At 29.8% G+C, this 9,930-nt stretch overlaps 1 protein-coding gene across 6 annotated transcripts; it reads left to right on the top strand.

Annotated features, from left to right (window-relative positions):
- The first annotated feature begins 326 nt into the window (after positions 1–326).
- Positions 327–9,699, top strand: LOC142325047 (NADH-cytochrome b5 reductase-like). Of its 6 annotated transcripts, none has more exons than XM_075366357.1 (3): positions 327–401; positions 1,008–1,221; positions 8,255–9,699. In XM_075366357.1, exon 3 carries the CDS (start codon positions 8,261–8,263, stop codon positions 9,356–9,358), a length of 1,098 nt encoding a protein of 365 aa, XP_075222472.1. In that variant the 5' UTR covers positions 327–401; positions 1,008–1,221; positions 8,255–8,260; the 3' UTR covers positions 9,359–9,699. The 6 variants fall into 6 exon arrangements, with proteins under 6 accessions (XP_075222472.1, XP_075222464.1, XP_075222448.1 ...); XM_075366349.1 differs by having other exon boundaries at positions 1,008–1,226; XM_075366333.1 differs by lacking the exon at positions 1,008–1,221 and having other exon boundaries at positions 335–626.
- The last annotated feature ends 231 nt before the right edge of the window (positions 9,700–9,930 follow it).

Below are 9,930 nucleotides of genomic sequence, written 5' to 3'. Positions count from 1 at the left end.
TAGCACAAGACAGAGAAGTTAACTCTTTCACTCTAAATGAAATAAATTAGATGTAGAATATATCATAAGGCAACATAATAGAACGTACTTTCCTATGGTTTCATGAAAGAGTACATCGTAGGCGAGATGTGAATATTTGGTAAAGTACTAAATTAGGTTGTAATTCCCGCCTGGTTGCAAACAACTGATTTAGCAATATAAATACGAAAAAATCATACAGTATGAAACTGCTTAGTGCAAAAAATGATATAAGTTCTTTATAATTTTTATTATGCACTCATTAAACAAATAATATATTTAAAGACAAATTCAAAGATGACATTTATGTATCAGTAAAATTCCAGTGGTTGTTCACAGGTTACGGTATCAAAGTTTGCAGGTTATGTACCACCCATAGATAGGTATTCAAAGATAAAATTTTAACATTTTGTTTACAATTACGGCGGAAGAATGTATAGAATGATTTTGTTAAAATAAGGAAACTGTGCTTCGCTTTAGAACAGATACTCTATTAGAAGTTCATTCGAATTTTACACCTAGAATCTGGTTATAATTCGGGAAAATTGGGGATGCTCGTTATTGTCTTATCAGCAGTTGATATTGTAGTTTATTCTCTAAATTTTTATGTGAGACTATAGTTGTTTGATTGTTGTTAACGTATGTTTTGTTTTGAGGGGTTTAGTTGTGAGTTTTCTGTACTGCCTTATTGCAGACCTATAGAGTCCATGCTTAACTTTATTTTAAGTAAGAATGTACGACTTTCCGTTATAAGAGTGGATATTAAGGATTTTAAGTGTGTAGTGTTGTTTCTCTGAAAAAAGATGTTTTTTGAGTTACACTTACAACTTGTAAGATTTCTGTTTGTTATCCATGCTATTGTGCTGGTTAGGTCTTATGAAGATTAAAAAGCCTTCGGCATCTATTTTGTTTTCTATTAACTAACTTTATACCATATATTTTGTTTACCTTGGAATCATACTGTTAAGTGTTTTTTATGCATGTTACAGGATTTTAATACTAGATCGTGGACATCAGTGTTATTTGGTATTTGTGTTTCAATTAACACATCTTAGGAATGGTCGACCTGAAACTGTACACGACTACATTATTTACATTCATACATACCACCCTAACTCATCCTCTGAAGTAATACCTTACAGTGGTTACAGAGACTAAACAGAAAAATAGAGAGTTCTTATCTTCATCTGTCTGCCTTGTTAAGTATGGTAAAAGTATTTCTTCACCTCATAATTTCTATATTAAAAATGAATTCTTTTGGGCTTCTAACTTTTCCCTTAATTATTTTTTTCTAAGTAAACACATTTTCAACAGCATTTATTTTTATTGTTTCTGTACATTTTCTTGTCATTTTTCAATAAACCTCATGTGATTATTTTTTATTTTCCCACAGCCCATTTCTGTTTGATTTTTTGTTTTTAGTTTGTGATTCCTAATCTGCATTTATCACCACTTAATTTTTATTGCTATTCATGCATGCTGCTGGATAATATTTACAATCTAGATTTTAAAATCTCAGCCCATCTATTATGTATACTTAGTAATATTTCTGACACTCTGTGGTAGAAATTTAGTACACCTTAGTTTTTTAATGATTCTGAAACCAAATTTATTGAATTTATTGTTTTTTACAAAGTGCAGTCAGAATGCATTCAGTTTATTTATGTGGTCATCTTCAGTAGTCACTCGCTGTCTTTTAAAAGTTATTTTTAAAAGGTTTGGTTCATTTTTATGTTAAAAAAATTAAAAATTTTACATAAAATCTGCCTAATACTTTTCCACATTCATAACCTTATCAACTTTACGTTTTCTGAATTTAAAAAGATAGCCTATACTATCTATACCTTCTCCTCATTCTCTTATTATTAGATTCCCATTTGTAATCACTATCAAATTTTTTTATGTTTTAAATACGATATTTTATTTAATCTATTTATTTTCTTTATCTTTTCTTGTTGTAATTTGGTATTTATATTATTGTTATAAGCTTGGATTTTTAATATATCTTGACAGAAATTGTTTTCTTTCTGTGTTGCTTGCAGTAATACTCTTTTCCCAGTATTTTTATTATTATTATCATTACCTTTTGTTTGCATGTTTTGATCTTGCATATTCTAAATTTTCTTCATAAAAAAAGCTGCTAAAATTTTTATATTCATCTTATGTCATTTCTGTTGCAGTCAGTTTGCAGTGCTCTTCTTTAACTTATAATGTTTTGCAGTAATGGGTGCATTTCATATCTCCCCTTTCCTTGCCATTTGTTTCAGTTTTCCTAAAGATTTTCCTTGGCTATCCTCTTCCCTCAGAAACAGCTTTCAGTATTTTCTTATTCCTTTCATCTACCACTTCAGCCATATCTAGCCCAGTAACATTGACACTCCTCTAAATTCATTAGTTTTCTGATGAATCAAAATTCCAATTCTTTCTGTTTGAGTTCTACCTTGCTTCTCTTATTTACCAAGACTTTCATGTATTTCATCTCATTTGCTGTAATTTTGAAGGAATATCTTACTGCAATTAATTATTAGCAGTATACAATAATGTTGGCTTATACAGCTTTATGCATCTTATGTCTTGATTCTCAAGCCTTATATTATTCCTTATTACGTATTAGAGTTTTCTTTAAATGATTAAGAAAATTTACTTTTTAAGGAATTTTTTTGCTATATATTTTTTTTTTTAATTTCTGAATTAGCCTTTCTGTTGCTGCTTAGTATAAACTCCAGGCACTGAAAATTCTTCACCCTCTCTAAAATTTCCTTGCCACATTGCACATTCATTCTACATTATCACTCATTCTTTTCTATTTAAAGTCTTGGCATTCTATGTTCCTATTTTTTATTTAAATGGTTATCCATAAACCCTGCTGTTTACTAAAGCTGCTTTGATCTATTTTTTAATATTTGCTGATGTTGATGAGAGTGAATTATTGATTCTTATTATCATTGTTCCATGTCAGCACGCCATCTTAAGGCGCCATCTTAAGAAACTACACTTGTTTTGGTTTGTTTCATGCCTGTACTTTACAGCCTAAATGATTGCTGCTTGTCCAGCTATTAGGGACTATCAGCCTGTAAGGTTAAACTAAGAATAAAAACTTAGCCTCAACCTCTAAACTGTTTATTGGTTCAGTTTTCCATTGGGCTTGGCCAACCAACTTTGTTGCTTGGCTTAGCAGGGTCACTTCTTGCAAACAACTGTTGGAGTGGGGAAGTTGAAATGAATCACTTTTTTATTTTGCTGTTGTTGATGGATTGTATCCCAATACATTTTGCCAGACCTGAAACCCTCTTCAGGTAAGTTCTTTGAATCCCTGTTTGCATTAAAGGTCTGAACCTTTAAGTAGGCTAGTTTTTAGTGCTTATTTTTTTATCAATCATCGGTTTGTTGACATGTCCAGAACTATTGCTTTCAGTAATTAGGAATTAATCTTTAGTCTCGCCTCCCATGATTACCTTCCTATTATGATAGCATTTAATATTACTGCTATCTCCTTCTGAAAGGCATGCAATAGACAGGCGCATATGATACTATAAATAAACACTAATTTGAATAGTATAAAATAAAATCCATATGTTTTATAATAACTGAAGATATATAATAACTGAAGCTTCTTGCCAAACTTTATGTGAATAACTGTGTGAAAATGCTTTGACAAAATAAGTTATATCTTTAATTCATAAAAGCATAAAAGTGCTGTCAGAAATTTTCCAAATTCAGCCCAAAATATAGCATCAGTTCATAGAAATACAGTACTGATATGTGGTTTCCATCCTGATATCAAAGTGTCGCCTTATGACCTCAGTAACACCTATTCTTGCGCCTTGTATCAGATTTTTCTTATCAAGCTTTGTTATGATTTGTTTTGAATTTCTTCTAAATTTGTGAAATATCTTCTCTTAGCTTTAATCTAAGTTTTGTGAGCATCTTTCTAATCTGTACAAAGTTCATAGCATTACTTCATTCATATTTTTAAGTCAGTGTGATGTGAAGAGATAAGTTAAGTATTTTGATAGGTGAGAAAGTTTTCTGTATTTAGAAAATATAGTGCAGTACAAATTTTACCCTTGGCAGAGTTTGGACATTTTAAAATTGTTTTTCATAAATAGCTTGAGCAAAATTATGTCTGTTTGTACTGGAAAAAGAAGGTGTAGTCGTAAGTTCAATGTTTTTATTATAAATTGCACAAAGAATATCTCCTTTATAGAAAAATAAAAACAATATATTTTTCCTTTTTAGATGACCCACATTGTAGTAAAGTAGGTAGGTTTTTTTTGCTTTGTTCAGGGACACCAATAGAGGTCAGTGGTGACAATTGCCTCTTAAGATTCTAAGGACATTCTAGGAAAAATTAATAAAGTAAAATAAATCAATGTGGAACAAAAGAGAAAGTTTCAGTGGTTTGTAATATTATTTTAATGAAGTAGTGTATATGTAAGATATTTTGCCTTACTGCAAACACACTGACTCAACATATATAGGTCAGTTCCCCTCCCCTGAAAAAAACTTTATGTGAATGACATTTTTTATAATTTAAAGTAATTACATTACTTTACTGTTGTATTACTTTACTCTTTACAACAGTTATTGTTGGATTAAGTGTTAAAATAACTGTAAATTGTAAATTGATGAAATTTAACCATTAACCATGTAGGGGCATGGTTAATTTACAATACAATCCAAACTGTCCTACGGATTGGGAGCCCAACTACAGACAATAGAGTTTTCTCAGATTAAAAATAGGGGAAATACCATTAGTATAATGACTACCTATGAGTAAATTAAAGTGAGTATTTGATGACTAGTGGTGGCATTGTATGTGAAAAGATGTTTAGTGGTAGTATGCTGTAAGTAGGGTACAGTATATTGAAAAAAGGGGTAAAGCAGCTATGGCAAAGGGATATTACTTGCTAATAAGATGATATTTATCCCTTGTACAGAAACTTGCATGCCTTTTAAAGGCAGGTAGATGTACCATAGTTCCTACCATAAAATAGGTATTTCTGGAGAAGTCAAATAAGAAAGTGATTCCAGAAAAGATGTGCCAATTGGATTATATAATAGAAAACAAAATTGAGGCTCTCATTGTATTTCTTAATACTGACAGTACTACGGATTTCTCACAATCAGATGACAAAAATTGAATTGAATTATTATCTGTTTAATATTATAGAATTTCAATTAAAAATATTGTGAACTTTTTACTGTTAGGAGATAACTGATAGTTTCATAACTCTTAAAACCTCAAGGAAACTATGTAACAATAAACAGTTTTAGTGAATAAAATACTTATGGGTTATCAGGTATGCCAAATAAGGTAAGAAGTATTTGTAAAATATAATAGTGCATGGTTACTGAATATTAATGTCTTGCAGTTTCTTTTATATGCATCAGGATTTACAGGAGATGCTTGTGAATTGGCTGCCTGAACACTTGTATGCGTATTCTGTTTAATTGAACTCTATAAGGCAACTGAATTAGGTATAATTCAATGTGACAAAAGAAGATGACAAAGGAGTAGACTAGAATCCTTACCAGGAGGATAAGAAAGTAGAATAGCTGTAGGGTATCACTTAATTCAGGAATTACAGTTTCAGTATTTTAACACTAAGAATTTAGTGGTTGTGAACAGTTTATTGAAAAATTATGATAAAGAATATATAGGTAGGTGAAAGCAGGAGATATGAGAAGGTATCAGACAGATCACATTGTGGTTTGGTGCAAATTTCAAAACCAGCATTTCAAAGTATGGAATGCAATTCATATCCAGGAACAGATATTGATTCTAATCACTATTTAATAATGATAAGTATAGGTTGAGGTTGAAGTAGAAAAAATGAGAATAGTTGCAGTATTGACCAACCAAAAGAGAATGATGTGAAATAAAGATTTGAACAAATCTTAGATACAGCCCCAGATATTACTGTAAAGGTAGATTCAGTTGAAAATAAATGGAAAAATGAAAGGATGCAAAACTTAAAACAGGAAAGGAGATTTTAGGTAATAAAGTAACTGTTGATAGAAAATCATCAGTAAAAGAGTTACAGCATAAAAACAACTTGGTTTATGAAATGGAAAAGTTATAAACAAATTAGAAATTAAATTATTAGAAAATGTGAAGGTGTAAAGGAAGAAGAAGAGTGAAGGGAGCTAAAGAGGAAAATATGATTACCCAAAATATCACTTTTTGTATGATTATAGAAAACAATATTTCTAATTTAGCATAAGAAAAAACTTTGGGGAAGGAAGCAAACATGTATTAAGATTGGAGTTTCAAATTGAAAATCATTTTTTAGGGGAAAAGAACAATGTTTTCTTATTATTGAGAGATGAAAGTGCTAGTAGGTGACAGGAATATGTTGGAGGCTAATAGTAAAGAAAAATTCCCTAATAATGAGCTAAAGAAACGTGCTGTTACAGGGGGCTGTAGAAATTACATAGGTTGATAAAATTTGAAATGAAGAGTTGCTAAGATAAAAAGGAAAGGTGAGATTTTTTTGGTAGAGTCTTGTAGAGATGACCTGGAAGCCATTTATTAAGACATTAATGATTAAGAGGGGTGTGTTGAGTGTAAAAACTGTAGAGGTTGACCAAGGTTGGAGTATTCAAAATAAATAAATGAGACTATTGGATGTAGAAAATATATGTTAAAAAGTTGCACAGAAGAGAATGGACTTAAGAATAGCATCAAACAAGTTAAATGAAGAAAAAATAGAACTCATCCTTTTGTTTAATTTTACTTTTGGTATTACCAAGTTATATATTTTTAGATGCCCACATTAGAATACCCATATTGATATGAGAAGCTACTTTAAATCTTGTTTTATGTATTTATTTCAAACATCTTGTGCATACTTTATTATGTGTTGCATTACAATATTTTGTTATTTATATTATCATTTACTTTGATAGAACTATTTGTGTTATGTTGGCGAGGTCACTAATAATGATGTGATTGATCTCTAATGTGAATAAATAATTATTTTTTGTTGTATTGTAACATGATTTTAATGCAGTTATTGAAATTCATAACTGAACACAATTACATTGTAATTCAAAGAAATTAATACTAGAAATATAAGTAATATGCAATTGATGGATATGTTAGCACTGATATGACTGATAATATTGTGGTATTTACAATTTATAACATGAATGATTGGTTTATTTAGGACACCCATCTTCGACACTAATGCATTTACACAGTTTAGTCATCAGTATAATGTAGTACTGAAGGGTATCTCTGATAGAATATAAACTCATATTAAAAAAATTAAAATAAAATAAAGATACGTATAGTCAACTATCCTTCACCACCCATGTTACTACATCTGACTTTATTAACTATGTCAAACATGCACTTTGCATGAGGTGGCAAGACGACTGGATTGCCACAGTCGACAACAAACTTTGCTATATCAAAGATACTGTGTTGCCATGGGATTCCTCCCACAAGGAAATTCACCGAGAGGAAGTGGTCCTCTGTCGATTGCGGATAGGACATACGAGAGCTACTCACAGGTACCTGATGTCTACTGAAAATGCACCGATACATGTATGATGCAAGTGGAGCTTGACTGTGTGCCACATCCTTATGGAATGCATATGTTATGCAGCCTTGCATCATAAATTTAAATTGCCCAGGAATTTTCATCAAATCCTGAGCAGTAATAAAGAAGTTTTGGGCCGGGTATTTTTATTTCTCTGAAATGTATTTTACATACTTTTTAATGGTGTTCTTTTTTGTATGGTAGTTGTATATTTTGTATTTAATATTTTAGTTTAAAGTTTTTTTTATTTTATCTTTGCTTTTAGTATTTAGTTTGAATTTTAATTTCGTTTTTAAATTTCTATTTTAAGTTTTTAGTTTGCTTTCATTTTGTTATTGCCTTATTAGATTCTATGTATTATTTTTCTGTTTCATATTTTTGTTTTGCGGGCAATGATAACATGGAAATGTTTTTCATCCAAAAAAAAAAAAATTGATGCAAAACATATATATATATATATATATATATATAGTTTTATAAATTTCTATTTTGCATTGTTGAACACCTTTTTCTTCCAAGTGAGTTATGTTACTTATTTTCATAAGTAATATTTCTATTAGTCTGTGTGTCACTCACACAGAGTATTTTATGGTAACATATACATATGTGTTTGGTAAGGCTGTTAAAAAATATTTGATTGTTGTTATGAAAAAATATGATATTATTTTGCGCTGTTTTCTGTTTAGGAATTTATGATGGATGAGTGTACTTCAGTGGACAGTGTCAATCATCCTTCAAAACCTGAAGCTCCATCTGATTCAGATTGCTGCAACAGTGGATGTAATCCATGTGTCTTTGATTTGTATGAAATCCGTCTATCTGAATGGAATAAAGGAAAGGAAATTTCTGAACAGTTATCTAACATTAGATATGACCTATTGTCAGAAACAAAATTTAAACCTTTCATTGTTTTAAAAAAGTACAATATTACACACAATGTACTTTTTTTTAGATTTCAGCCTAGCATTAAAGTTGTCAATTGTGAAACAGCTTTATATGATGATAGTCTAGAACAAAATATTTCAGGAACTTTGCCTTATAGACCTGGTCAACATTTTACTATAAAAAGTAGTAAAATATTTTCAAAATATTTAGAAAATAATGTTTCACAACAAAGTTTGGGAAATGAAATTGATAAGACTAGCATAATTGTTTCTTCTATAAAGTGTGATAATAAAAGTAAGGAAAGGAATACTGAACCTGATTTTATTACCAGAGCATATACACCCATATCTTTGTCTTCATTAGAAATGAATTGTTGTTTTAATATGGTTGTTAAATTGTATGAAAGTGGTAAAATGTCAAATTATTTTAGAAATGTTAATATAGGAGACATATCATATTTTAGAGGACCATATGGAACTTTTCAGTATACTTCAAATTTATATCGGTCTGTCTTGATGATTTGCATAGGAACTGGTATTGCACCGATTTATTCAATAGCAAAATATATTTTAAGTAATGAGAATGACGAGGCGGTTATTAAATTGTTATATGGTTGTAGAAAGATTGATGATGTGTTATTAAGAGATGAGTTGAGAGATATGGCTTCATACTGGAATTTTTCTGCTGAAATTTACTTATCATCCGATGAAAATAATATTGTGGCAAAATTTGGTGAACATTTCAAATTAAGTAGAATTGATGAAGCTGTAGTATTTAAAGAACTAGACAGTGTGAAAAAAGATAGTTGTCTAATTTTAATATGTGGTACTACAGAATTTAGTGATGCAATGTTGAGCATTGTTTTAAAATATGGTGTTGACAGAAAAAATATTCATATATTTTAGATAGTAATAATGTTTTAGTGTATTTTTAAAAAAAAAATCACTATATCTGTTGCAGTAACATTTTCATGGTTTTCATACATCTTACTACTAATGTACTATAATTGAACTTAACTGTGGTCTGGCAGGTGGGACACCTGCTGTGTGTCAAATTTTTGAGACTGCTCCATTTCTAAATTATGATAATCATATTTAAGTTATGATAAACTATTTTGAAATAAAGTGCATGTCAGTAACCCTAGATTAGGCCAAAAGCTTTTGAATAAACCAGGTTTTGAAAATTTGAAACTTAGGTCTCCAAATTTATAGGATGAAATATTTTAAATTAAAAAAAAACAAACAAACATATATTGTGTTTTTTTTATTTTGTTTATTTAATTTATAACAATCCTATTTGTAGGTCAACCATTTCTAACAGACACTTTATTTTAGAGACTCATACACAAGGACAAATATAAACTTGCATATTTAAGGAATTCAGTCAAATAAAATACTGCAAGGATGTATTGCCTACACCAAATTAAATTCTATACCAAATTAACGACTGGTATCGAAGGTTTGATAAACAAAATATA

This window comes from Lycorma delicatula, chromosome 1 (genome assembly GCF_047948215.1).
Source record: "Lycorma delicatula isolate Av1 chromosome 1, ASM4794821v1, whole genome shotgun sequence".
In the NCBI taxonomy this organism is placed as follows: domain Eukaryota; kingdom Metazoa; phylum Arthropoda; class Insecta; order Hemiptera; family Fulgoridae; genus Lycorma; species Lycorma delicatula.
The sequence above is the reverse complement of the archived record's forward strand: the minus strand, read 5'-3'. Positions and strand labels throughout refer to the sequence as shown.